The sequence below is a fragment of the Brassica oleracea genome, chromosome C8 (assembly GCF_000695525.1).
Source record: "Brassica oleracea var. oleracea cultivar TO1000 chromosome C8, BOL, whole genome shotgun sequence".
Lineage (NCBI taxonomy): Eukaryota > Viridiplantae > Streptophyta > Magnoliopsida > Brassicales > Brassicaceae > Brassica > Brassica oleracea.
This window is the reverse complement of record NC_027755.1, coordinates 21,319,319-21,347,301: the sequence shown is the minus strand read 5'-3', so window position 1 is coordinate 21,347,301 and position 27,983 is coordinate 21,319,319. Positions and strand designations below refer to the sequence as shown.

Here is a 27,983-nt window from a genome sequence, read left to right as displayed (position 1 = left end):
ATTCTATCTACCTCTGTTGAGTGGTAACACTTTTATAGGCTGAAGCAAAAATATCACCAGCCTAGAAAACTCACAACAGACACATGAATGCATGAGATACATATCCAATGCTTTAAGATAACAGTTTAAATATGTAATTAGCATAATGAAAGTCATGTATAGTCAAGTCACTTAAATTGTACTGACCAAAGATCATCTATAATACTATATTTTACATAACCACGATTCACAAAGCTGTCAAATTAGTTATGAACCAAATGAGGACTCTCTCTCATATTACCTTGCCAAGAAGGAGCTTGTACTCCAGAATTTACATTGTAAGAGCGCTGTTTCTGGAGTACAATCATTGGAGTTGATAAGATTTATAAGATACTGCTCAAGTACGACTTTGGATCTTCTTGTTAAGGGAGTCAACGAAAATGGGTACATAAACTACAAAAAAGGATATAAAGATTTAACCTTTTTGGATTTCTAGAGTTGTCGAACCCGAAGCGAACGCATGAGGAGCGATTTCCACCATGTCGGAATCCATTGACGACGTTCCTGAAGATTGATTCTTTATGCCTCACAAAAAAAAAACAGATGCAAAAGTGATTCAAAGAGCCGATATAACAATTGCATATGTAAAAGTTCAACTCGAACCGTTTCAGAGATTTGAAAGAAGCTAAGACGTTTTCAAGCGCCGCAGAAAGAAGGAGAGAGGCGACCTACGTTTCTTTGCTTCATTAGATTTAGGGTTATCGAGGTTGGGCCGACGGACAGCATACATAATCAGAAAGTAGAAGCCCAAAACATTATAGATATTCCCCTAACGATAAAAGCCCAACAAATTCTCAGATTAAATGAAGTGGTGCGTTTAATACAGCCGGGACACGTGTCGGCCTGTCAGACATCGACTTTTCACGTGGCAAAGCAGGAGTGAGGCGAACATTTTTTATATATATAGATATGTTGAGTTGTTTTGATTTTATTGACGTGAATTATAATTGTAAGAGCATGTGATCGATCCTTTAATCTAGTATTTCATCCATTCCATAGTGTCAGATACTTATTGGTATCTACAAATCTTTGCTCAAAAAAAGAAGATCTAAATCATGTATTAAAATAATATAATTGCATGTTATCGCTTATTATATTGAAGAGAGAAAGAGAAGGGAGGGATCACGGGGTACTAGCGCAGTAGTACTGCACCGACCAAAGCAAATGACCTTGCAAGAGTTAAGGAGCGGTCCCATGATATTCCTGCGGGTAAGTTGGGGACCATTACCACCTCAAATAGATTGTGACACTTGGGTTGGTGGGTGCATACCCCCGCCCTCGTGACCCAACGTTCAATATCTCTCTCTAAACAATTCATCTGGTTCGGTCTCACCGACGCAAGTCCTGGCTAACTTGTTTTCTCGTTTGTCTTGACAGGTTCATACACAACTAGTTCATTTATTTTAAAATGTCATTGTTATAAACAAAATTGACTCATAAATTCAATTGTTTACTAAAATTTTAGAATCGTAATAGCTTGTTTTTCTGGTGTATCCTCAAATTAAATATAATTTTTTGCTTAAAAACCTCAAATGTTTGTCCCTCTTGTATTGTTTCATAGTTTATCAAAGAAAGGGAAATGACAGATAATATATGGAATATTCGAGATTCGTTGGCATTTGAAGAGATGCCCACCAAACCATTTTTGTTTATTTTAGACCTAACGTCGATGTCGTTATCGTTTTATGTGGGCCTCTATCTTCTCATTTATAGACACTTGAACGGTTGAACCAAATGTTTTGTTTTTTTTTGTTTTTTTTTTGTAAAAGGGCTTGGTTGAACCAAATGTTGTAGTGCATGAAAATACAACAAGTATAGCAACACACGTACATAAACAACCACGTAGGTGAAAACAATGGAGTTTACAGGGCCAGTGTGGGCATGATAGTCAACCGAAATGCCAAAAAAAAAGAAGGAAGAAAATAAAAATCGTGAACGGCATGATAGTCAACTGAAATGCCAAAAAAAAAAAGAAGGAAGAAAATAAAAATCGTGAACGGCAGGATTCGAACCTGCGCGGGCAAAGCCCACATGATTTCTAGTCATGCCCGATAACCACTCCGGCACGTCCACTTTTTGTAATACTAATCATGAAGGATATCTGACGAACTAAACCGGAACGAGAAACAAGTCAAACCAAAAATAACCTTTTGTTATCGAATAGATGAAACCGGGTCTGGTTACAAACCATAGATCAAATTAAGCCAAAATTTAATCAGGTAATTATGCTTGAATTGAAATTAAGAAGAGTTTGAACTCCACCAAGAGCAGAACAAGCCAAAGCCTTGACCAATAAATTGGACAAACAAATGGTAAAAAAGGATAATTAACAAACACTTGAATAGAGAGGCTTGTGGGAACTTGTTTTATGAACAAAATTGTAAGTTTGTAACATATTAAAGAAGATGAACTGGACCACCATCAATGTTACTAAATCTATTATTGGTAGAAACGTTCGGTTTAAGCCCTTCAGAATAGTGTGTCAAGTAATTTAGGAGATGTGAGTACCGCCACAAATTTGAACTGCGAATCCAAAAGAGTCTTATGAGAATGGATACCAAACCGGGTTTAGTATGTGGTCTAAGTGTATATCAACTTACTTTCTCTTGCTTATACTTCATGCGTACAGCGCTCAACGGGCAACCTTTGGTGTTAAGCTGCAGATCTTGTAACGCATAAACAGATGCTTTCAGATCTGAGGCTTTGTACGTTGTGTAATGCTCAAGTGTTGGATTCTGCTAGGAAAAAAAAGAAGTTAAAGTTATGGAACTAAACTGTGTCTGCATATAGAAGAAGCAACATTACAGACCCATGGGTGGTGGTTAGATTGGTCATCGCTGCTTCAGCTGTTTTTCTTTAACTTCTTTTTTTTGACGTTAATAGACTATCACTTTTTGAAGTTTATCACGCAGGCTGTAGTAGATTTCAGGGGCATAGAGGCAGCAGAGTAAAGGATCCTTGTCATCTGAATCAATGTCTATGAATTTTGGGATATCAGGTGTGTCATTTGTGCCTTTACAAAGAGACATGCTTCCTGCTGTCACTGATACAGCTTCAGCTTTTGCATCGGTCTTGGACTGAAGTTTTGTGATTTCTGAAGTAACACAAGATGATGCCAACTGAGATGTACCCCGTCCTTTCTTTACCTGCTTGATGTTTTTGGCCTGAAATGACAATAAACATGTTAAAGAGATGCAAATTTTACTCATACAAGATCTTCACAGGAAGGAAAGCATTAGCACAAAAGAACATTATGCACTTTTAACAACCTCAAGTTTAGGTGCATTGAAGGTAACATTTGAGATATCCCCTAGAACTGCTCGCCTCTTCTTCTTATTGGGTGCAGTTACGTTCTTATCCTCAGAGGCTGGTCTTTTAGTGTTTGCTCTCTGTTGATTCTGTGTAGTAGAAGCGCGCAAAGCAGAGGCAAGGGAACGAGTGAAAGGACGAGAGACGGCATTATCCTTCACCATGTTTAAAACCACCCACTAGAAGACACAGCCTTAAAGTCTTGAGTCCTATGACTTCATCATCTTCCTTCAATCTCTGAAACTGAAGTCAAGAGAACACAAATCATTAAGGCAAAAGACAGATCACTATACAAGATAGATCACTCATCTGCAACAATGCATATAAGTATATACTAGATAGTAACCCGCGCAAAACGCGGAATAAGATGTCTATATTAATGTTAAAATTATATATTATGATTATGTATAATATAAGGTATACTTTAAACGATAAGTCAGATAGAACTAAATGTATGATTATTATCAGGGGTGAAGCCAGATATTTTTTATAATGGGTTCACTAATATTAAAATTTAATATATGGTGTTTACAAGTTTTAGAAGAAGCTTTGGAAAATATTTTTTTTTCATATTTCGCCTATCACGTTGTAGTAGTTATGGACTTAGGGGTTTAATACATAAAATCGAAAAAAGTGGATCAATAAGCAAAACAATAACTGTGTGAAATAAAAAAAAGTATAGCTCCTTTAAATTTAGAAAACATAGTTGCATAATAAAAGAAATTGAAGGTTATTTGACCATCTAAATTGTAAAGGTTGTTTCAGATGCGACCAGCACGTGAGACTTGCTGGTGGTTCGTTCCTGGAATTTTCTTCTCATCTTCAAGGTCGTCTAATGCAGAGCTCTCATGGTGGCGAAGGTGGTGACACTCGCATGCTTATATTGCTTGCTCGAAAACACTAATACTCTAAGCCGAGACGATTTACAGTGATTCAGTCTCTTCGAAACAGAGATCACCTCATCGAGCAGTCACAAAACCGAATCCGACACATTTATCTAGAAATAGATTTTCAACGTCCTCTTTCAGCAATGAGAGGCGGTTCTCAAGAACGTGAGTGCTCTGCTAAATGCATGAAAGCACGTATGGAGAAAATGATTTTTTTCATTAACACTTGGCATCATACTAAAATTTCATTGCTTTGTCGTCTCTACGGATCTGTCAACTTAATAGCGATAGATCAGATGGGTTAGCGTTTTTTTAACAAAAACGTATAAAGAAATAAAGAATCTTAATTGATGCTATGATTATATTGTTGGAGTATCAAACTTTCTCTTGGCAAGCACACACATTTTCTCGGGAAAACGAATCAGATAGTGATAAATCTTTGTAAACCCATGAATCAGAGCTGAAACCCTATTGATTCACTTCCTTTTCTTCACATTCTAGTTAAGGACAATAATGCAGGTACGGGGATGGACAAGCATGAGCATAAATTTCAAAATTTTATTAGAAAATTAAGTTAAAAGATTGAGACTGGACCTGAGAAGCTCCAGAAAGTTCTTCAGAAGCTTGATCAGATCGAGGGAGATGGTGAATCCGCTCTTGGGAAAAGAGAGCGTCTTTGGTGGTGAACGAGAGAGAGACTAGTGTGTTAGTGTAGGAGTGACCTTAGCCATAGTTTAGAACCCTAATTACATTGTCACTGTAATGAATTGAGTAGAATCAAGATGGTTTAAAACGTTGTCTCAAATGAGATTATTCATAAGATTATCGAATTTATAAATTCAGTAATGCTATTTGGTATCAAGAGAACCAAAAACAAAGCAGGACTTAACGGTTGACTTTAAAGTCTTCTCACTATCAAAATCTTGTTCCAGCCAAAACCTTAAAAACAACTCACGTGACACAATCTCTCAATTATCTTTTATATCCGTCATCATCGTCTAAATGCTACTCGGGGAAGATGTCTCCGGTAGCTGGCTCGTAGATTCTCCTGACGCCGCTTCTTCCGAGGACACAACAGGAATCTTGAGCGATGCAGCTCTCTCCATCTCCTTCTCAAGCTCTTCTTCAGACATCAAAGTGTTGAACTGTCCCTCCAGAGACTTCGCAGCGGCTAGCCAAGCAGTGACTATACCTAGCAAGATGACTCCAAGGTAAGGAGTGGAGCTTGCCAGTGAGCCGAACGTAAGGATCATAAACTGCTGGATTAGTGCACCGCCTGATTTCCCCAATGGGTTGCAAACAACATCAATTGCAGCTTTGCCTTTAACCTACAAACCGCTTACACTTGTTAAAAAACAAAGATCATAAGAATGTAACTACTTGTCTTAAAGAGAGAAAGGAGCCAAACCTTGGTGTCCTCATCCAATGGGATATAAGCCATTTCTTTGCAAGGATCGAACAAGCTGTACTTGGCGCTCTTGCTGAAGATATTCTGTAAGGCACCAACGTACACTGCTGCCAGCAGCGGTGTCATACCAAGCTTGGCAACCAGTGGCGCAAATGGGCCACCAAAGAGTATCAGAGAGAAGAAGGCAACTCCGGTCAGTAACAGAACGGTTGGCGTGATCTTCGCAGCTACTCCCCATCCATACTTGTTGAATACGTATTGACTGAGAAGCATCATTGTGAATGTTGCAATACCAGTGCAGGTAGAGAAGTCACCCATAAATGCTGAGTACTCGTTCGGACTAGGGAACTGTTAAAAGAAAAGGATTGTTAGAAGCTAAGATGAAAGCTTAGTAGTAGAAACTATTAAACTTCTCCATTTCTCACCTGAGCTTTAAGCTTTGACTTCCATGTGACTTCAACAAGGTTGATACTAATTCCATATGCAACAACCAAAGTAGCGAGATCCCTGATGTACGGTGATGAAACCAGGAACTTCAAGCTCTCCATCATTCCCATTTGTGGTTTCACCTGTAACACAGAATCACAAGAAACCTCATAAGCTATCCCATTAGTACTTTGTATGTTTTCATTCATATAATTACCTTCTTCTTCTTGCTACGGGTAGGGAGGGGGACGTATCGATTGACCCACCAGTAGAGGAAACAGATGGCTAAGCCCATCCCCACAACAATACTCATCATGGCTTTCAATGAAACAGCCCAACCATCAACTCCAGGACCAAGATTTTTCCTCATATTAGAGAAATACTTGACAGTTCTTCCTGAGAAAATAAGTGCAACATTGGCACCTAGTCCAAACAAAGGATAGAACTTTTTGGCTTCATCAACAGTAGTGATCTACCACCAAAAAGATTGCATACACTAGTCAATATACAAATACAAGATAGTGATGGATTCAAAAGGGTTCTATAATCACCTGATTGGCGAATCCCCAGAATAGAACTGAAACCACAACGCTACCCCAAAGCTCAGCCATGACATAGAACAAACAGAAACTCCAAATCCTCAGGATCGCGAGAGGGCCCATGAACCTAGGCCCGAGCGTCGCGAGGAGCTTATCAGCAAGAGCCTCGGGGTGAATCATGTTGCTGAGAGGGTACATGACGAAACCAAAGGCTCCGAAGTAGGCGATGAAAGGGATGATAACAGTGTAAAAGAGAGCCTTTTTGGAGAGAACATTTGAAAGCTTAGTGTACAGCAACATGAAGCCAATAGCCATAGGGAGATTCACCCACGTCTTGAGAAAGGGTATGATCTCGGCGGAGCTTCCTTTCGCCGTCACCACCAGGACGTCTTTGGTGTCTCTGAGGATTGTGTAGTTGAAGAGGATGCAGAAGAACATTAGCCCTAAAGGGATAATCTTTTTCAGAGTCGTGACCTCGACGCCGAAGATGTTCGGCGTCGTCACCGAGTCTCCTTCTCCGGCGGCGGACTCCGCCTTGCAGATGAAGCCTCTGTTTCTCTCCTTGTGGGAAATCGAAATCGTGAGTGGGTTTCGGTGAAAGGATTGAACTTTGGTGTGGCCATTAGAGGAAATTGATAAGGGAGGTAGGTTTCTGGTGAAAAGTCTTTGCTTTAAGGCGGGGGAAGGTGGGAGGAGAGTTCTGGCGGCTACGATGGGTTTGGTGGGTAAAGAGAGGATTCCTCTCGGTTGGATTAGACCTTCCATCTCTCTATCTCTCTCTCTCTCGCAAACTCAGCTAAAACCCAGAGAGAAAAGGAGATGGGAAAGGAGGAGAGGGGATAGAGAGAGATGATAAGGTGTGGAGGCTCTGTGTAGAGAAGGAAGAGTGTTGTTTAATATTAAAGACAGTCGCAAAATATCTCAAAAGGGCGGATTCTTTTTTGAGTAATTGCACTGCAGACCCATTCATTCTTAAAGAGTTTACACATCGGACCCTCATAATCTGATTGTTGTGCATTGCGTACCTTTATTATGTTCTGCTTACTAGTTACTACTTACTAGTTACTACTATAAAAAAACAAGTTTGCAACTTGCTAAAGAGTGTCCTTTTTGGCCTCTTAGAGCAACATTAACCCTATTACCCCAAAAGGGGTTCTTAATGCTTTTTTTATTAATTAATTGTACTTTTTTTTACCTAAGAACTTGAGTTAAAAAACAATTAGAAATGTGTCCTCCAATGGTAGTTTCTTAATTAGGGATTCTTATTTTTTTTAAAAAAATAAAATTTATTTATTAAATAAAACATAATAAAAGAGGACATTTTAAATGTAGATTTTGAATTAAAAAAAAAACAAGGATTACTATAATAAACGAGAATAATTTGAAAGAAACATTCCGAATTCAGTTGTTGTCTTCACCACGTCCAAATTTACTCCATAAATGTTCAACCAAATCATGTTTGAGTTGTTGATGCATTTGTCTATCACGAATTCTAGTTCGAACACCCATCATATTGGCGATATTTGTAGGCATATCCGTAGAATAATCGAGATCGACATGTGAACTTCCGGTCTCTTCTCCGTGTTCGAACTCTGAAACATTAAAGTGAGCATATCCAGCTCGTTCGTCCTCGACTATCATATTATGGAGTATGATACATGCTCTCATAATCTTTCCAATTTTTGCTTTATCCCAAAAAAGCGCGGGGTTTTTAACAATGCCAAATCGAGCTTGCAAGACTCCAAAAGCACGCTCGACATCTTTTCGGACAGCTTCTTGATGTTGAGCAAATAAAACCGCTTTCGGCCCTTGTGGCATTGAAATAGATTGAATAAAAGTTGCCCATTTCGGATAAATACCGTCGGTGAGATAGTAACCCAAATGATAGTCTCTTCCATTGACAGAGAAAGTCACTTGCGGAGCTTGACCTTGTATTATGTCATCAAAAACGGGTGAGCGATCAAGAACATTTATATCATTTAAGGTACCTGGAGGTCCAAAAAAGGCATGCCATATCCATAGATCATATGAAGCAACCGCTTCTAAAACAATCGTGGGTTTTCCCGAACCACGTGAATATTGCCCTTTCCAAGCGGTGGGACAATTCTTCCACTCCCAATGCATACAATCGATGCTTCCTATCATCCCGGGAAATCCACGGAACTCGCCAACTTCAAGTAGACGTTGAAGATCAGCCGGTGTTGGTCTTCTGAGGTACTCATTGCCGAATAAATTTATTATTCCGTCCACAAAATGTTCCACACATGACCGAGTAGTAGTTTCACCGATTCGGATGTATTCGTCAACAGCATCAGCCGCAGTACCATATGCCAAGACACGAATGGCTGCTGTACACTTTTGAAGTGGAGAGAGACTAAGCCTTCCGAGAGCATCTTTCTTTTGTCGAAAGAATTCAACTTCATTAGAGAATCGATCAACAATACGCATGAACAATGGCTTGTTCATTCTAAATCGGCGTCGGAATATATTTTGAGGATATGTTGGAGTATCACTGAAATAATCATTCCATAAACGTACATCGCCTTCTTCACGATTTCTTTCGATGTGAACTCGTTTTTTTCTTTTTTTCCTTGTATCTTCTTGAACGGCAGAAGTTAAGGCTAATTCCTCGAACGTTTGATCAAAATATTGATTGCAATAATTATCAAAATATTGATCAAAATCTTCTACTTCCTCAGGAGTGTTATGAGAAGAAGAAGCCATAGAATTTGTTTTTTTTTGGTGATGATCGAGTGTTATGGAGAGAGTTTTTTTTGGTGATGATCGTGAGTGTTTAAGGAGAGAATGGATTTGTTATGGGTCTGGTACGAAGGGATTTGTTATCAAGGAGAAGAGAGGAAACTGATCAGAATGGAAGGCGATTGCTTTGCAAACAAGTGTGTTTGTGATTTAATATGAATGGAAGGCGAGTGTTCGTGATGATGATATGCATACAATGCAATGCTTTATATAGAGCAAGAGAGAAGAGTGACACAATCATCTACCAAAATCGTGACACATACATACAAATCACAAGAATCCAAAACACAAAAAAAATCGTGACACATACATACAAATCACAAGAATCCAAAACACAAAAAAAATCGTGACACATACATACAAATCAGAAGAATCCAATACACATACCTAGAATTCTCGTGACAGAAACATACAACACTCGTGACTACAATATTATACATTAAACATACTGCTTGCAACACTCGTGACTATAACATACAACTTGCATTTTGTCTCCTTCGTTTCCTGCCTTTTTTCACTCTGCACACGACAAGACAGAGAACATGGTTTATTATAAAAGAATGGATCACATACAACGCGAAACATATCACAAGAACATGAAGAACATTTTATTATAAAACATGACACAGATCATAACATGACACAGACAGAACACGAACGAATCAAAGATACATAAACAGAACACAACATATCACAAGAACATGAAGAAGACACAGACACTCGATTTAAAGACATAACAGAACAGGATATGAACAAGACACGGCCACAGAGGCATTCCTACTAGTTATCCAGCATCTCTGTAAGAAGCTTAGCCTTTAGTGCTTCTTCATTTTGAGAAAGTGTCTCATTTTTTAAAATGAGACTTTTAAGCAGATCCATTTTGGAAAGTCTCTCTTGCAGGGCCAAGTCCTTCTCTTTAATAGAGCACATGGCCTGAAACTTTAACGCATCCTCTTTCTGTACTACCAGTTTCTTTGCAGAAGCTGCTTTCGCAGCCTTGACACCCGCTGGACGTTTAGTAGGTTCCTCATCTAGATTGATAGTTGCTTGAGAGCTTGCTGTTTCCGCTCCATCCTCACACTTTCTCTTCTTAGCGCTTCCACCAAGCTTACTAGTAGCATGCTCACACCATTTCTGGTCATAGCGGAGCTCCTCCCAAGCATGGTGAAGGTTAAACTTAAGCTTGTGATCGTTGAAAAAGATCTTGTGTGCCAGTTTCACAACATCACTCTCACTCTGCCCACTTGTCTTCTGTCTTGTTGCAGCCTCATAGGATCCACAGAACTTGCACACAAGATCGTTCAGCTTCTGCCACCTCTGCTTACACTGAAGAGGTTCTCGCTTATCACCCTTTTCCACCTTTGGTGAAGCTTCATAGTACGATGCAATGCGGCTCCAGAAAGCACCGGCTTTCTGCTCATTGCTGACGACAGGATCCTTACTGGTATTTAACCAGGCGCTAATGAGTACAAGATCATCAGCGGGAGTCCACTTCTTCCTTTCTTTGCGCTGGGTATGTGAGTCTTCACAGAAGCTTGATGTCTCAGTACCTTGGGAAGTAAAGACAGGGCGCTGCGAAGAACCGAATTCATCAGGGGGAAAATCTTGTTGACTGTTAAGCAGATCAACAAAATTAGGGCCCTGGCTATATGGATTATAGGAATCCATATTCTAATTTCAGAACAAAGAGAGGAGAAGATGTTGGAAGATAAAGAGAAGAAACAGAGTTGAGAGATGAAAAGAAGAAGATGTTCGAAGATGAAAAGAAAGACAAGAATGATACTCGAATTTAAAGATGAAAAGAAAGACAAGAATGATACTCGAATTTAAAGAAGATGAGACCAAGCATTGAGGTGAGTTGAACTGAAAGAAACATTTAACTCACCAAGCATACTCGATTGATACTGAACTGACATATAGCTAACATATTTATTACTTAACCATCACCTAAAGTAACACTAAAACTAGCATTTAACTCACCAAGCATACAACTTTATACAGAGACCAAGCATTGAGGTGAGTTGACATATATCTAACAAGCATTCAGTTCTATCCACTATTGAAACATTAATCAGACGCATTCATCACACATTTTAACTCTAACCACAACCTAATTCTCACAACCAGATAATCTTAAACTCTATCAACTACTACCAAACGCAATCAATCGAACGCTTTTAGGAATTGAACGTTACCTGGACTAGCAATCAGGAGCAGCTTCAGACACTTCCAAGCTACTCTCCTCTGCTCCGCCTCTTTGTTCCCTGCAATATAAGCCCACAAAATTAAATTAAAACTTGTGGAAACTATTAACTTGCACGACAATAAACAAGCATCTACCAAATAGTATATGCATTTTTCAATTAACAAAGGAAAGTGTACCTTCAAGAGTAGAAGCCGTTCTTGTTCTCAGGATCAGTGACATCAATCTGATGAACAAGAACGTTGTCCTCTATTATCTTCTCAGTCACTCAACAGTTTCAATTGCTCCGGTAACTACAAAAATAACAGAGAAATAGAATCAGAGACATCAAACGATTTGAAGAAAGATAGAGGAATCGAGGGACTCGCCGTGGAACTGAGAAGATTGGACGAATCGATCGACAGAGGAATCGAGGTAGAGAAGGATCGAGGGACAGAGGAATCCAGAAAGATCGAGGGACAGAGAAATTGTCGGCCTTGGTTGTGGGTTTCCATCGGTGTTGTGTTTCGATCCTTTCTCTGTCACGGAGAACACGAGAAGACAGAGAGACAGTGGTGGTGGAGGATCGATGGTTGGTTCGAACCTTTCCTCCGAACGGTGGGGGTTTCGATCGGTGGAGGATCAGTGGTCGTTTGGAGGATCGGTGGTGGTTTTGATCGGTGGTGGTTTCTATCGGTGGAGGATCGGTGGTGGTTTCTATTGGTGGTGGTGGCGATGGGTTTCGCCTCTGTCTTTTGAACGGAGAAAACAAGAAGACGCAGCGACGAAGGCAAAAAAAGAAAAGAAAGAAAGAGAAGAAAGAAATAAAAGAAAATAGAAAATATAACTTAATCTACGAAGCTGACACGTGGCTTTAACACCCCACATATAATCGATCACCAAACACCTAAATTAAGGATCGGTAACCCCTTTTTTCTTTTCTTCTGATTTAATTTTAATCACCTTTTTGCCTAAGAAACCTAATAAGGTTTCCCGTTAATGATGGTCTTACCATTGTACTTTATTATAGCATGGGTTTTCAACCACTATGGGACACCAGCGATGGAAACAAAGAGAGATCTAAAATAATCAAATCGATACGTTTGGAAGAAAACGAGGGGCTTTGATTTACGTGCACCAACTTGGTAAATGGCTCAATTGGGTGTTGGGAGACTGTGACGAAATATCCTTCACCCTTCCCTCAATTTTTTAAACACACACTCCAAAATGGGCTACGTGGTTGTCTTCCAAGTCTCCACGTGGCATACAAATCAGTGGTGTCAGTCAGGCTCGGAAAGTCACGTGAAGCCCGGCTTCCATTCTTGCTGGTCCCTCAGTTTCAAAATGTAAATAGTTTAAAATATAAGTTCTTTTGACATTTTGATATATTTTTGTATTTATTGAATATTGTGTAACCAAATAAATAATACAATTTTTTTTTATGGTTAGTTGAATTTAAACTTTAAAATGATATTTTTTTTAAACTACCAAATTTCTTAAAATTGATATTTTTAACTAAAACTAAATTACATTTAGAAACGGAGGGAATATAAACTAATTGAGCTTTATCTTATTAAACCCCATGCAAAAAAGCTATTATCCTTGAGTTAAAACAGATGGTCAATGTTTTTTTTAAATGGATCATATACCTTAAATCACCATGAAATTATCATTGCAGCTCATGAAAAGTCTAAAAATCCTATGTTCCCAACCCTCACGCATGCAGAGATCGTGAACTCTGAACTGTTCTTAGAGATATAAAAATTATAGATGAGATGTTTATCACCAAGGATCCGTGGCGCAATGGTAGCGCGTCTGACTCCAGATCAGAAGGTTGCGTGTTCGATTCACGTCGGGTTCAATCCCCCGAATCTTGGTCCTTTCCTTTTTCAACCTTTTACGGTCTTGAAAGCCCTTTATACAAGCCCACTGGACCTTCATGTTGCCAAGTTCTCCATACAAGCTTTTTTTTTTTTGTAGTTAAACCAATTTTTATTTTTTTGAATCAGAAAAATAATTGATTGAAATTTGAAACCCTCGTTAAACCCTGACGCCGCCAAACCTCGCCGCCGGCCCTTCCACCTCCCAAAGCCATGAACTACCGCTTCCAAAACCTACTCGGCGCACCCTACAGAGGCGGAAACGCCGTCATAACCCAAAACACCCAGCTCATCTCCCCCGTCGGCAACCGCGTCTCCGTCACCGACCTCAACAAGCACCACTCCATCACTCTCCCCCTCAACACCTCCTCCAACATATGCCGCCTCGCCGCCTCCCCCGACGGCACTTTCCTGATCGCCGTCGACGAAAACAGCCGGTGCCTCTTCATCAACGTCCCTCGACGCGCGGTGCTTCACAGGATGAGGTTCGACGGCAAAGTCGGCGCCTTGAAGTTCAGCCCCGACGGTAAGTTCTTCGCCGTGGGGGTAGGGAAGCTGGTTGAGATTTGGGAGTCGCCTGGGTTCAGCCGAGCTGCTTTCGCCTTTAAGAGGGTGAGGACTTTTGCTAATTCTGATGATAAAGTTGTGTCCTTGGAGTGGAGCTTGGACTCTGAGTACTTGCTTGTTGGTGCTAAGGACTTAGCGGCTAGGTTGTTTTGCGTTAGGAAGTTGAAAGGTGTGTTGAATAAGCCTTATTTGTTTCTTGGGCATAGAGACTCTGTTGTGGGTTGCTTCTTTGGTGTTGATAAAGTGAGTAACAAGGTCAACAGGGCGTTCACGGTTGCACGTGATGGTTACATGTTTAGTTGGGGATATAGTGGCAAGGATGAATCAGAAGATGAGCCAATGTCTCCTGATACTCTGGAGAGGGCTGATGAGATTATGGTGGAAAATAAGAAACGAAAAGAGTATGATGGCAGAGGTTGTGAATCAGAGGATGAAGGAGAGGAGTATATGCATAGAGGGAAATGGAGTTTGTTGAGGAAAGATGGGTTTAACCAAGGATCAGCGAAGGTGACAGCTTGTGATTATCATCAGGGGCTAGACATGGTTGTGGTGGGGTTCTCAAACGGTGTTTTCGGGCTTTATCAGATGCCGGATTTCATCTGTATTCATCTGCTGTCTATCTCTAGGGAGAAGCTAACGACAGCTGTGTTTAACGGGCGTGGTAATTGGCTGACCTTTGGTTGCGCAAAGCTTGGGCAGCTGTTGGTTTGGGAGTGGAGATCTGAAAGCTATATACTGAAGCAGCAAGGACACTATTTTGATGTAAACTGCGTCACTTACTCATCTGATTCTCAGTTCTTGGCGACTGGTGCTGATGATAACAAAGTCAAGGTATTAAAATCACAAAGAACTAGCTATTATCTTCTATACCATGCGTAAAGTTAACCAGCCTGTGTTTTATCTAATGTTGCCTTTTTACAGGTGTGGAACGTTGCATCAGGAGCATGTTTCATCACCTTCACGGAGCACAGCAATGCCGTTACTGCTCTTCATTTTATGGCTGACAACCACTCCCTCTTAAGCGCATCTCTGGACGGCACTGTTCGTGCGTGGGATTTTCGAAGGTACAAGAACTACAAAACGTATACAACCCCTACACCCCGGCAGTTTGTTTCCTTAACAGCAGACCCAAGTGGTGACGTCGTCTGTGCTGGGACACTAGACTCATTTGAGGTAATTCTACTTAGGCCTTTGCTGCTTCCAGTCACATACTCACAAATACTGAATCACTTTTTTACTTGCCTGTGTGTAGATTTTTGTCTGGTCCAAGAAGACTGGGCAAATAAAGGATATCCTGAATGGGCATGAGGCTCCCGTTCATGGGTTGATGTTTTCTCCCTTAACGGTAAATAAGCTGTAGTAATCTCATATTATGTTTTGATACAAATACAATTACGGTGTTATAACTTCCATGCCTTATCTAGATCCGTATTTGATTCTCTGCAGCAAATCTTAGCTTCATCCTCATGGGACAATACAGTTCGGTTGTGGGATGTGTTTGCTAGCAAAGGCACAGTGGAAACGTTTCAACACAACCACGATGTTCTAACAGTTACCTTCCGTCCTGATGGCAAGCAGTTAGCCTCGTGTACGCTAGATGGGCAGATCCATTTCTGGGACACTGTTGACGGCGTGTTGATGTACACCATAGAAGGGCGGAGAGATATCGCTGGAGGCCGCAACATGACTGACCGTCGGTCTGCAGCTAATTCAAGCTCTGGGAAGTGCTTTACAACATTATGCTATTCCGCTGATGGAAGCTATATTCTAGCCGCAGGAAATAGCAGATATATTTGCATGTATGACATCTCTGACCAGGTTAGCTAATCAGCTCTTCTTGGCCTCAAAAGTTTGATTGCTTAACAAAGAAACTTAAAGGTCTGCAATATTACTTGTTCAGGTTCTGTTGCGTCGTTTTCAAATATCACATAATCTCTCGTTAGATGGGGTTCTTGACTTCCTGAGCTCCAAGAAGATGACAGAAGCAGGACCAATGGATCTGATTGATGATGACAACAGCGATGAAGAAGACGGCATTGATAAACAGTCTCGGGGGAATTTGGGTTATGATCTGCCTGGATCCAAGCCTAACCGCGGTAGGCCCATTATCAGGACAAAAGGCCTCAGCATAGCCCCAACTGGGAGGAGCTTTGCAGCTGCAACAACGGAAGGAGTTCTCATCTTTTCAATAGACGAGTCCTTCATCTTTGATCCAACCGATCTTGACATAGACGTGACACCAGAGGTGAGGTTTATAGTTCTGATGATAGGTTTTCAAAAGCAAAGTTAATGTGTTGTTTGTGTAGGCGGTTGAGGATGCCATAAAGGATAATGAAGTGAGCAGAGCACTTGCTCTTAGCATGCGTTTGAATGAAGACAGCCTCATAAAGAAATGCATCTTTGCTGTATCTCCAGCAGACATAAAAGCTGTTGCCATGTCTGTCCCTCAAAAATACTTAGAAAGGCTAATGGAAGCTCTGGTGGATCTGCTTGAGAACTGCCCTCATCTTGAGTTCTTACTTCACTGGTGTCAGGTAAGCTCATTTTTCTTCCTTTTTTTTCCGGTTAATCTCTCTACCCAAACTGCTCTTTAGCTGATCAGACTCTTTTGTATGTTCTGGAAATTTGCAAGGTACACGGAAGCTCCATTCAACGAAACTATAGAAACCTACTTCCTGCATTGAAGTCGCTGCAGAAGGCGATCACCAGAGCCCACCAGGATCTGGCAGATATGTGCTCTTCCAACGAGTACACACTGCGGTACTTGTGCTCTGTTCCTAACAGTCACTGATTATGTTTTCTGCACATCATTGAACTAAACTGTCCTCAGAAATTTTCATCTTCCTTTTGAAGGAAACTTTTTTTGGTATAAGAGTGTTTTGAATGCAAATCAAAATGGAGCTAATAACAAAGTATGAAAAAATGTGAATATTTTGCTTTGAACACAATCTTTTGATTGAATATGCGAAACTACAGACACTTGACTACAAACAATATAAAGAAGATTATGCCTAGAAGCAGAGCTGAGTTGTCTCTATAAAAACCTAACCATTATATCAAGAGAGACATCAAAACTTTGATGGAATTCATCATACACTATGCGCTTGGGATCTTCAAGAATTTCAACTGGGATACATGTTCCCATGGGGGTAATTGGCAGCACTAGCTTGCCCCCTTACACCAGTAAAACGATCGATGAAAGCATCAAAGCTGAGATAGGGATGGTGGTGGTGGTGGTGGAGTGGAGGGAACTGATAGAGAGGGCCAGCCAGCAATGATCTCTGTTCCGCTTCCCATCTATGAAGAGCGTTGAGCGTTTCAACGTACTCCGCCTCTCTATCTCTCTGCAGCTGCTCCCACATGTGTTGCTCCGGGTCCATCATTGGCGTTATAAAACCGGGGTGCTCAGCTTTCAAATGAGTCTTGAGCTGAGAATACGTCCCAGAGAAATCGCAGTCGTCCATAGTACAGCACCTAGGTCTCGCGTTCATGAACCTCCGTGCGGAAGTAGACTTCATCGTCCCGTGGACCTCTCCTCTGCAGTACGGACACTTGAGAGTCTTGCTACTGGTCTTCTTGTTTCCGCGGTACTGCTTGAAGCAGTTGGAGTGGCGGGAGCTGGTGTCGCACATGTAAGCACGACATCCTTTGGAGAAGGAAGAGCATTGCAAGAGGACAGCATTGTGCGGCGGCTCCATGCAGATGACACACCTCACATCCTCCCATTCACTCACACTCTCTGACGCAAGAGGAGGTGACTCGGTTTCCTTTTGTTTCTTGCTCCGAGAAGAGCGGATAGGGTAAGGAGATGCCCTGTTGTTTCTGGTGCTTGAAACCGGCGAAACCTGTCTTTCCTTGAGCATCTCTCACAGTCTGAAAACAACAAAAAAAAAGAGTTAAACTCAAATCTATTATAGAGAATGCATAGAAACATGAATCTTTTCCCCTACTGAACGTTACATTATCTACAAATAATAAACAAAATAGCAGCAGGGAAGATGATTATGATGATGATGATTTTAACTCAAAACAAGCTCAATTAAAATTTGAAACTATTCATTTCATCACAAACAGTTGTAAGACTCCTCGATCCTATAATCAATAAATAATTAAAACTTTAGAGTGTGCTGCAGATTTCTAAGCAGGAAACAGATCAATTCGATTGTAATTCAAATACTAGATGAAAATTCTCACGAATATAAAACAAAAACAAACGAGAAATTGATGGCCAGAAATTGATGATCACATCCGTAAACGACGTCGGATCGAGAGATTCATCGCCCACAGAAAGAACAAAACATAATAAAAAAATGTTACCTGGTCGGAGAAATGAAAAGAGGCTTTGAGAGAGAAAAAGTATATCGTAATGAGTTTCGTATGAAACGGTGAAGATGGAGAGAAACAATATTAAAGATTATGGATGCGCGTGCGTGAATGTGAGATTGCTCTGTGAGGTCAGGTTTTTATAAGCGTCGTAGAGAGGTCTTTTCAGACATGACGAAAGTGCCCTGCTGTTCTGTAAGTCCACCTTCTTCTACTTTCCTTTGCCCATTAAAACCCACATTTGTCTTTTTGACTTCTTTTCCGTTACTTTTCCCTTTTAAACGGCTTCTCAAAGTTTTCGAGCTTTTTCTCTTGTTTTGTTTTTGCCACTTTCAATACGTGTCGCACGTAAAGCACATTTAGTTCACTCAAATGATAAGCTATTATGGTAAATAATTTTTTCATTCCAAATCTGTTAGAATTTAGAAATAGTTTGTAGATTCAGTCATCTTTTGTTTCTCAGTAAAAACAAACATAATATCTAAAGTCATGTGGTTATCTACTCTCATATCAATTTCACATCTATTGGGATCTGTATAGATGTCTTTTTTGGTAAAAGATCTGTATAGATGTTTGACCCAAAAAAAAGAAGATCTGTATAGATGTTGAAACTAATTCTCTTAACCAGAAAAAAAGATAGCAACAAATCATATAAACCAACCATAACGTTACCTTTTGAATTTTAAATTTATTTTCTGAAAATTTTGAAAATATTTTGATCTTATTTCCAAAACTATGTTTCTTTATTTTGAAATTTTGAAAGTTTGGGCTTCAGCCCAGTATAAAAATTTCGTTATTTATATTTAACATGTGTCAGGTGACACCCCTTTCTTACACGTGGGTCCGCCTCTGCATGCAAATACATGTCCAGTATAAACGTACATACCATAATCCTTGTATACAGGTGTAAGGAATTAGTCTGATTATTGAGCAAATGTAACAATACCATTTTTCTTATGAAAATTAAGGATTTTTAGTAATTAAACTCCTCAAAAGATGAATAGTAAAAAAAGACTTTCAACTAAACATCATGTGAAATAAATCAACAACTTTAATTCCGTTAACGTATGTCGTCTAAAAAATCGTGACGGAGGGTGATATACGTTAACAGTTTATAAATTGAAAGTTTATAACGTTGAAAACTTAGTTGATTGGGTTTTTTACGATTCAAAAATAGTCTAGGGGTTTAATTACTAAAAGTCATTAAATGTTATAAAATCTTTATTGTCATTTATACATTGTTTTAGATTGTTTTATAAGCATTTAAAACTAATTTTTATTTTTTAATACATTACTTTATAACCGATTTATAAAATGTCATAAATAGTTTATACTTTTACATATGATTAATACGGTTTTACAATGATTTTATAAGTTTTTTACAATTTCTGCTACTTGTTAAGATAAAATAATCTAACATTATTCATGATACTACTGAAACATAAAGTAATACAATAAATCAAAAATAATATATCAATATATTACTTTATTGATCAAGAAAACAAAAATATAATGTATTGTTCAGAAATCAATGAAAATAAAAATAATCATCCATTATTTTTGGGGAACAGTGGGAAAGTATGAGCCAGATGACATAAATCATGAAAATAAAAAAAAGTGTATTGTACTCTAAATAAAAAAGATTGACATCATTGATGAATTACCTTCGACACTACTTAATACTTAATATAACTTAGAAATTTTAAATAATTTGATATTTGATATTTGACACTGACCATATAAACACACAAATTTTCTTATATCACTATTGCCAAATATCACATAATTCAATATTTTGAAATTATATTAAGTTGTAACTAGTGTTGAAAATTATTAATTTACTATGTATAAATTAATGTATTAAAATTTATAAATTAGTTTTAAAGGCTTATAAATCAATCTAAAAACAATGTATAAATGATAATAAATATTTTATAACATTTAATAATTTTTAGTGATAAAATCCCTCAACTATTTTTGAATCGTAAACATCAACTAAGTTTTCAACATTATAAATCTTCAATTTATAAACCGAACGTATGTCACCCTCCGTCGACATATATTAACGGAATTAAAGTTGAGAGTATATTTTACAAAATTTTTAGTTGAGTATTTTTTTACGATTCTTACTAAAAACCCAAAAATTAAAGCAAAAATATATATGATTGGGAACAGATTAACATCATAAACTCAGCCCAACTATCGAGTCATGTCGGCCCAATAGAGAAAAAAGCACTTCAACCCAATCTAATCCGACCCGACCCGACCCGTAGCTTTTAACTGTGTAGTAGTGGAAACTTGAACCCTAAACCCGCGTCGTCTCTCTCTTCCGCTTCTCTAGTCCATCGCCGACTATGGCCGAAGAGAAACTGAAGCCTCTTCCCACCTCAGATGGAGGTTCGCTTTACTCAATCCTTATCCCATCGTAGCTTCTTCACATGGCTAAAACACCTTACTCATCGTTGTGTTTTCTATGAATTCAACAGGTGAAATCGCCGAGACTCCTCCCCGAGAGAAGAAGCATAAGAAGAAGAACAAGAAGCGAGCTGAACCTGATCCCGACTTACCTCTAACGCGTGATTACGGTAAGAGATTATTCAAAGTTTACAGCTTTCGTTAAAGCTATGGACTTGTCAAGCTGGTGGTTTTTGAAAGGCTCCATTTTTTTTTTAAATTAGGGTTGATAATCTGATGATATAGGTGTTGATGAAGATAGAGATGGAGTGTTGGTAGACGACGCTCACAACGAGCCCACGATGGGTGATAAGTTATCGAGTCTTAACTTACTAGGCGGAGAGAAAGTTATCACTGAGGATTCTGCTCCGAGTGATGATAAGCCTCCTACTGCAGCCTCTGTGAACGTTCTTCTGAGACAAGCATTGCATGCTGATGATCGGTCTCTTCTACTTGATTGCTTGTACAACCGAGATGAACAGGTTTCGGAAAGATGTTTCTTTAACCTTTTCTTCGCTCTTGGTTTCTCCTTACTTCTTTCTTACAGTTGTGTATGTATGCTTTTAATAGGTGATTGCTAACTCGGTTGCTAAGTTGAATTCAGCAGAAGTACTCAAGCTTTTGAATTCTCTTTTACCAATACTACAATCAAGGTGAGAGTTTGAAGATATGTTTTGTGTGTTTGTTGAAGCTGATCTTCAAGTGGTGATTTTTTTTATATACTTTCTTGCTTTGCAGGGGTGCAGTATTGGCTTGTGCGATTCCGTGGATAAAGTCTCTGTTACTTACTCATTCCAGTGGGATTATGTCCCAGGAGTCATCCTTGCTCGCATTAAACTCCATGTATCAGGTTAGGAACTGTATGAGTTTATTGTATGACCGTGCTTTCTCTGGCGGCTTTGGGGTATATGATGATTGATATGTGTGTGTTTGATTGGTTATGTGTGCAGCTCATCGAATCTCGGATAACAACTCTTCACACTGCTGTACAAGTTTCAAGCGAATTGGACTTGGTATGTATTGTATTGCCCTGAAACGAGGAATGATTTAGATTTCAGTATGTAGCCTAGTGGTAGCATTAGGTTTGGTGTCTGTTTGAATAACGGAATGGAAGTCCTGAGGTCGCTTTGCTTGGATAACACTGACATTTGGACGAGAGAGTATGTTCCTGATTTGTCGTTGGTTGTGATTATGGTAGATTGTGGACGACTTGGATGAAGAAGAAGAAGAAGATGAAGGTCCTGTGATCTATGAGGACAAGGACAGCGATGAAGAAGAAGGAGGAGCAGGAGCCGAGGAAGCAATGGAGACAGATGAAGAGGGAGACGAATCAGACGATGAAGATGCTGATGGTGTCAATAGTTTTGAAGATTTTGACGACATGAGCGATTGAGAAGACTTCCTTAAAACGGAAAGAGTTTTGATTTGTGTGAGGCATATTTGATTGTTAGATGTTATGGAGGTACAAGTCTCGGCACGAATTTTGTAATACGCAATGGTTCTATCAGTTGGACTTTGTCCTGACAGAGAGTTTATTTTTTCTTAAAAAAATTTGACGGCAATATGAAAAGTATAGAATTTACAATTTCCAATAAGTTAAATAAACCCATTTCGAATCATTTACAATTTTAATAAAGTAATAAAGCTCATATTGATGAAGTTCATTATCTCAGTTTGCTTTTGGTCCATTAAAAGCATGGTGAGTCACAGAGTGAACAGAGTGATTTTTTTGCTTTGGAGGATCCCACTTTGGTGGGTGTGATCACAAGACCAAAAGCATGGCCTTCTTTCAAAGGTCAGAGCAATCAGATTATGAGAAAGCTGTCAGGTCTAGAATGGTGGAGATTAGTTATGGAAGAGCAGATAATAAATAGAGGAGTTTTTCTCGTTGCACAAAGCGTGACAAAAGAAAAGAGCGTTGGTGATAGAGTTTAGATATATGAAACTCTAAGAACACTCGCTTATAATTCTAATAGAAATGAATAAAGCTTTGAGTATGAAACAAACTAGACTCTCATGGCGATTCCAGCTTGAAGCAACGAGAGAGATAGACTCATAGCGTCTAAACAATCAACATCAAAGCATAAAAAAACAGAATGAACAACAATTCTATTATTAAAGAAACGATGATTCATAACGGCAAAGACCCTTTTTCCATCCGCAGATTTTCTTTTTCATTTAACTTGCGATCCAAAGTCTCTTGCCACATCATCCTTGCTCTGTTTTTCAACTCTGTTATTCTTCTTCCTCACGTAAGCCTTATGGTACCTATCAATTTGACACAATCTTATTTGGTGCAAGGTGCTCCTAGATGGCTGGCGATTTATATATTCATGCCACATGTCCCACCACTTCACTCCAGAATGACACGCGTCGCCAGATGTAGCTTTGTGAGATAAGGAATGCTGCCAGTCCATCCATGATTTGTGCATGGTATAGAAAACGATGGATCATAAATGCGAAAAGCCTTGAAAAATAGAGCACAACTGAAGAAAAATTTGTCTATATGGCGAGCGGACAGAATGAGGAGGAGTTCAGTGTGAAGGCCGGCCAAAACGTGGGCCAAGCACAAGTCAGTGGTCTATAGTTCAGTTTCCCCATTACTTGTCACTTTTTTATTAACAGAAGTGTAAAAAAATGAAAATTCTTATGTTTGATATCAGGTGAAGAGGGATGATTGGAAAGTAGACAACAACACCAACTCTTCTCAAACTTCAGGTTTTTTCCAGCAGGTTAATTAACACATAAACCCTACATGTTGTTTTTAGATTTTTTGGTTTTCTATGTACTTTTAAGTGAAGTAAGAATGGTGATTTATCAGAAAGGGGAGAAGGTGAAGAGCATGGCACAAGGAGCATCAGAAGCAGTGAAGAACAAACTGGGGATGAACAGTGACAAGGACAATGATTATAAGAACAAGAACCCTTTGGGCAGGAAGAATCCTAACAACACAACTTGTCCAAGCATGCCTGGTCATCCTCCTTCCGATATTTAACTCTGTTTTCTTCACAAAACGCATCTTTTTGAATTCCACTAGACTCTCTGTAATTGTAATAACAATACATGTTCAAACTTGGCTTCAGTCTTTGGAATTCAAAATAAAAAGAAGACATGTTGAGACTTTGGTTATAGTCTTCGGAATGATCTTTCCATCTCAAAAACCGGTTTACACTTGGTAGTTCCACCCCAGCCCAGTCCAGCTACTGTTCTTTTCACATGTTTTAAAACAACAGACATCCACAAACTTCAACTATGGATTTATCCATTTGATGGCAGACATTGCAAGTGCGTTCATTGGATCAACAAACTTCTTTAGCAGAGGATCATTATTGCCGCATCTCATCTGACACGAGCACCACCACATTCACCGCCTGCATTAACAGTACCTACAATGCATCCGTGCACCTTTCAGTGGAAGGATTCCCTCAATCAATGGAATTTTTCGAGACGTTTCAGTTTGTTTGTCAGAGATCTGCAGCAGGGGATGGTGATGTCGATCTTCCGAAATTTACAGAAAATGCAGAAATTTCCATAATCAATTAACAGAACTAAGCGTATAACAACAAGCTCATTCTAGAGTTACACAAAACAATGACAATTCTAGATATATTCATGAGAAGTGAAATATATGAGTATCAAATTTTGAAGTAAACAACGACGTCTCTATTACCAACATGAAAGCTGAGAAAGCTCCCACTAACACATAAACAAGTACCATCAAACCAAACAAAAAGAAAAAAGAGTTGTTTTGGTGGAGAAACATGTAGAGAGAAGTAAGAATAGATTTAGTATGGAACATTTCTAAACTTCTATTTCGTCCCACATCGGTTTCTTGACTCGAAATTGTGTTGTTTATATAAGTCCTTCAAACAGTTACTGTACGTCGAGTTCAGTAACAAGGGCTTGTGACCCATGTGGGGACAACAAGTTGGCTGAACACTGGCTCGGTCCACAGGTCGGATCTGTTGTGGCACTGTTCTGGGCTGCCCAGTCCAAGCCGAGAGTGAACCGTGTGTGTTGAGCGAAGGCTTGGCTCAGGCGGTTCCTAAAGTGGAGGGCAATGCGCCAGGCTGGTTTCACAGAGCAGCGATCACCTCCCTCTTTCGGCAGTGGACGGATCACGGCTCAACGTCACTCAGGTTCACCATGGCCTGCTGGCTCGTACCCAGCTGGACAACCATTTTTTTTTGTTAACCAAGTTTCTTCTCCTCTGTTATTACATTTTTTTTTATCAAATTCAGATGATACTGAAAATGCAATAACGCGTGTCTGTTGAGCGAAGGCTTGGCTCAGGCGGTTCCTAAAGTGGAGGGCAATGCGCTAGGCTGGTTTCACAGAGCAGCGATCACCTCCCACTTTCGGCAGTGGACGGATCACGGCTCAACGTCGCTCAGGTTCACCATGGCCTGCTGGCTCGTATCCAGCTGGACAACCATTTTTTTTTGTTAACCAAGTTTCTTTTCCTCCATTATTACATTTTATTTTCTTTTATCAAATTCAGATGATACGGAAAATGCAATAACGCTGATAAAATCTGATTACAAAAATGATTCGCAGTCAAATTAGCCTATCACGTATGTTAAAAAAAATGATTCAACGGCTCTGCCTAAAATGCATTAGTTCGGTTTGGAGTTAGGTTAGATGCTAACTTAAGCAACATGATCTCTTCTTACCCTTGTTATTTTACTAATCTTCTTGGTTCAAAATAAGGCGGGAAGGGTTATCGGGGGAGGAGAGTGCGTGTGAGTTAAGCTAATCTCCGTCGCTTAAACCGTAATTCTTGCCTTGTAAACAAAATAAACAATATTATGAAAAATGGTCAATTTTTATTTAGCTTTTTGGATTCTTGCTTCCTTGTTTCTCCAAATTAACAAAGTCAGATTCAATTGTTAGGCAACATCTCTTACACTCCGTCCAAGCAGAATATTTAGACTCCACGCTGTTTTCAATAATAAATAAAAACACGATTAATGCATAATGTATGTATTATTTACTAATAAAATAATATCCATTTTATTTTGTATTTACTATTTCATTTATATAATTAATCTGTTCAATGTAAGAGAGGTGATATCGCTCGAAAAATAAGCTGAAGTTGTAAAATCAATATCGCCTCTCTCTTTTGGTCAACACCATTGCATAAAGTATAGGCGGTGGCTTGTGGATGGTTCCTCTGCTTCTGAGTCGCGTATATAAACTTGAGACTCAAGATTCCATTTTTTATTCCTCCAACATTCAAATATGGTTTACCATAGAGAGGAAAAGTCATATCGTTTCCTTCTTATCTCTTATAAGAAAATATATGATCAAAACTCCCCTATAAATACATAGGTTTCGGAGCATCCTAAGAAAATCAAACCAGGAAAAAAAAACACTCTTACATATCCACAATGAAGAACAACAACAACAACAGGAACATTATGAAGATGAGTTCGGCACAAGAAAGTGGTAATGGTACTACTAACATCGTGATCACAGAGACGAGGAATAAGAAGGTAGAGAGGAACACATCAATGGACGTGGACCAATGCGCGGAAGCTTTCATCACAAATTTCAGAAAGCCGCTTCTTCTACAGCGTCTGGAATCCATCGAAAACATGCTCTCTAGGGGGCTTTAAAACTATTTGTTAATAAACACTTGTATGTATGTATGTATTACTCCTTTTATGTATTATTTATTTCTTTTTCTTTTATATGCGCTAACTACCACGGTCTAGAATGCATTAACCGAGAGAGAAACAATATATAGGTTTATATGGTTTCGGCTTCAAATTAGTTGGTAATGAATAAATTCATCTATGTCATTTTTTTACTAGTCTGTTGTGAATTCAGGAATATAACTCGACGGATCTGACGCAAAAATGAAAGAGCATTAAAATTAAGCAAAATATTTTATATGATTTTTAGTTAGTTTGCAAATGATTCATAAACCCTAAAATTCATGATAACTAACATCCTATAAAAACCTTATTTTATTTTAAACTAGTGGTTTGTCCGCGATTCGCGCGGATTGTTGCTTTTGTTATTGGTTATATGGCTTATGATATTGTTGTGTTCTTTGCCATACTAATGAGAGATGTGTTATGTTGCGTTTTGAGTGGTGGTGTTTTGGTTACAGTTGTTGTTTGACGGCGGTAATGAGCGTGATATGTGGGGTTACATATTTCTTGGATGTTGTTTACATGTCTAAAACACCTTACTCATCGTCGTGTTTTGTATGAATTCAACAGGTGAAATCGCCGAGACTCCTCCCCGAGAGAAGAAGCATAAGAAGAAGAACAAGAAGCGAGCTGAACCTGATCCCGACTTACCTCTAACGCGTGATTACGGTAAGAGATTATTCAAAGTTTACAGCTTTCGTTAAAGCTATGGACTTGTCAAGCTGGTGGTTTTTGAAAGGCTCCATTTTTTTTTTTTTTAAATTAGGGTTCCTAATCTGATGATATAGGTGTTGATGAAGATAGAGATGGGGTGTTGGTAGACGACGCTCACAACGAGCCCACGATGGGTGATAAGTTATCGAGTCTTAAATTACTAGGTGGAGAGAAAGTTATCACTGAGGTTTCTGCTCCGAGTGATGATAAGCCTCCTACTGCAGCCTCTGTGAACGTTCTTTTGAGACAAGCATTGCATGCTGATGATCGGTCTCTTCTAGGCCCTGTTCGTTTGTACATCTGGAAGATGCATCCAGATGGATCAGTCAGATGTCTTATCCAGATGTTCTACCTGGATGTTGTTCGTTTGTACATTTGAAAAGTGCATCTAGATGAAGCATCCAGATGGAGCTGCGTTCGTTTGTTCTTTTTTTTGAACTTACATTTGCATCCAAATGCAGTTGATGACAAAATGACTAAAATGGACATGTATTTAATTTTTCTATCTTATTCTTAAATCATGTTTATTATTTATATTAATCATGTTAATTTTAATATCTTATCTAAATTACAATTACAAAAAATAATTTTAAAATTCTTGTTTTAAAATTCATAAATTTATTTTAATGAAAATAAGACAATGAAATTATAAATAATGACTATAATTTTGCAAATTTGATTAAAATATTTAAATAAAACATAAATTCATAAAACCAAGTCCCGTTCTGTTCCGAGTCAACTTCTTTAAAGAGTCGTACTGCTTCTTGCAAGTATTGTACTTTATCCCAAATTTTCTCCATGGAATTTTTATACCAAATGCCTCATAGAACTTATC

General features: G+C 39.0%; 9 protein-coding genes and 2 non-coding genes across 12 annotated transcripts in view; 6 read left to right on the top strand and 5 right to left on the bottom strand.

Moving 5' to 3' along the window:
* Window positions 1-2,030: 2,030 nt before the first annotated feature.
* TRNAS-AGA lies at window positions 2,031-2,112 on the bottom strand. Its single transcript has one exon. It is a non-coding gene; the product is annotated as a tRNA-Ser (tRNA).
* Window positions 2,113-2,389: 277 nt separating this feature from the next.
* LOC106308936 (cyclin-A2-3-like) lies at window positions 2,390-4,923 on the bottom strand. Its single transcript, XM_013746036.1, has 5 exons — window positions 4,830-4,923; window positions 3,309-3,591; window positions 2,931-3,203; window positions 2,640-2,774; window positions 2,390-2,562 (listed from the first exon to the last, which is right to left on the bottom strand). The coding sequence occupies exons 2-5, from the start codon at window positions 3,510-3,512 to the stop codon at window positions 2,509-2,511; spliced, it is 666 nt and encodes a 221-aa protein (XP_013601490.1). The 5' UTR covers window positions 3,513-3,591; window positions 4,830-4,923; the 3' UTR covers window positions 2,390-2,508.
* Window positions 4,924-5,018: 95 nt separating this feature from the next.
* Window positions 5,019-7,495, bottom strand: LOC106312124 (ADP,ATP carrier protein 2, chloroplastic-like). Its single transcript, XM_013749520.1, has 5 exons — window positions 6,621-7,495; window positions 6,287-6,541; window positions 6,069-6,212; window positions 5,644-5,991; window positions 5,019-5,563 (listed from the first exon to the last, which is right to left on the bottom strand). Exons 1-5 carry the CDS (start codon window positions 7,371-7,373, stop codon window positions 5,234-5,236), a joined length of 1,830 nt encoding a protein of 609 aa, XP_013604974.1. The 5' UTR covers window positions 7,374-7,495; the 3' UTR covers window positions 5,019-5,233.
* LOC106308934 lies at window positions 7,405-11,036 on the bottom strand. The gene is made up of 4 exons (XM_013746035.1): window positions 10,232-11,036; window positions 8,681-8,995; window positions 8,127-8,596; window positions 7,405-7,476 (listed from the first exon to the last, which is right to left on the bottom strand). The coding sequence occupies exons 1-4, from the start codon at window positions 11,034-11,036 to the stop codon at window positions 7,405-7,407; spliced, it is 1,662 nt and encodes a 553-aa protein (XP_013601489.1).
* A 2,303-nt stretch (window positions 11,037-13,339) lies between these two features.
* Window positions 13,340-13,411, top strand: TRNAW-CCA. The gene has a single exon. It is a non-coding gene; the product is annotated as a tRNA-Trp (tRNA).
* Window positions 13,412-13,562: 151 nt separating this feature from the next.
* Window positions 13,563-16,924, top strand: LOC106312463 (periodic tryptophan protein 2 homolog). Of its 2 annotated transcripts, none has more exons than XM_013749999.1 (7): window positions 13,563-14,828; window positions 14,919-15,170; window positions 15,250-15,342; window positions 15,444-15,815; window positions 15,898-16,242; window positions 16,304-16,531; window positions 16,630-16,924. In XM_013749999.1, the coding sequence occupies exons 1-7, from the start codon at window positions 13,644-13,646 to the stop codon at window positions 16,786-16,788; spliced, it is 2,634 nt and encodes an 877-aa protein (XP_013605453.1). In that variant the 5' UTR covers window positions 13,563-13,643; the 3' UTR covers window positions 16,789-16,924. The 2 variants fall into 2 exon arrangements, with proteins under 2 accessions (XP_013605453.1, XP_013605452.1); XM_013749998.1 differs by having other exon boundaries at window positions 16,618-16,924.
* Window positions 16,913-18,551, bottom strand: LOC106312464. Its single transcript, XM_013750000.1, has 2 exons — window positions 18,315-18,551; window positions 16,913-17,870 (listed from the first exon to the last, which is right to left on the bottom strand). The coding sequence occupies exon 2, from the start codon at window positions 17,858-17,860 to the stop codon at window positions 17,120-17,122; it is 741 nt and encodes a 246-aa protein (XP_013605454.1). The 5' UTR covers window positions 17,861-17,870; window positions 18,315-18,551; the 3' UTR covers window positions 16,913-17,119.
* Window positions 18,552-20,630: 2,079 nt separating this feature from the next.
* On the top strand, window positions 20,631-22,350 carry LOC106309930 (WD repeat-containing protein 43-like). Its single transcript, XM_013747089.1, has 7 exons — window positions 20,631-20,717; window positions 20,807-20,905; window positions 21,021-21,256; window positions 21,345-21,427; window positions 21,513-21,624; window positions 21,725-21,787; window positions 21,973-22,350. The coding sequence occupies exons 1-7, from the start codon at window positions 20,675-20,677 to the stop codon at window positions 22,165-22,167; spliced, it is 831 nt and encodes a 276-aa protein (XP_013602543.1). The 5' UTR covers window positions 20,631-20,674; the 3' UTR covers window positions 22,168-22,350.
* Window positions 22,351-23,280: 930 nt separating this feature from the next.
* On the top strand, window positions 23,281-23,769 carry LOC106311484 (late embryogenesis abundant protein 1-like). Its single transcript, XM_013748666.1, has 3 exons — window positions 23,281-23,353; window positions 23,463-23,506; window positions 23,596-23,769. The coding sequence occupies exons 1-3, from the start codon at window positions 23,281-23,283 to the stop codon at window positions 23,767-23,769; spliced, it is 291 nt and encodes a 96-aa protein (XP_013604120.1).
* Window positions 23,770-26,164: 2,395 nt separating this feature from the next.
* LOC106308933 lies at window positions 26,165-26,392 on the top strand. The gene has a single exon (XM_013746034.1). The coding sequence runs from the start codon at window positions 26,165-26,167 to the stop codon at window positions 26,390-26,392; it is 228 nt and encodes a 75-aa protein (XP_013601488.1).
* A 530-nt stretch (window positions 26,393-26,922) lies between these two features.
* Window positions 26,923-27,983, top strand: part of LOC106308932 — a 9,540-nt gene continuing 8,479 nt past the window's right edge. Inside the window, exons 1-3 of the mRNA XM_013746033.1 lie at window positions 26,923-26,929; window positions 27,005-27,103; window positions 27,223-27,513. Coding sequence (XP_013601487.1) covers window positions 26,923-26,929; window positions 27,005-27,103; window positions 27,223-27,513 — 397 coding nt within the window. The remainder of the gene's footprint in view (window positions 26,930-27,004; window positions 27,104-27,222; window positions 27,514-27,983) is intronic.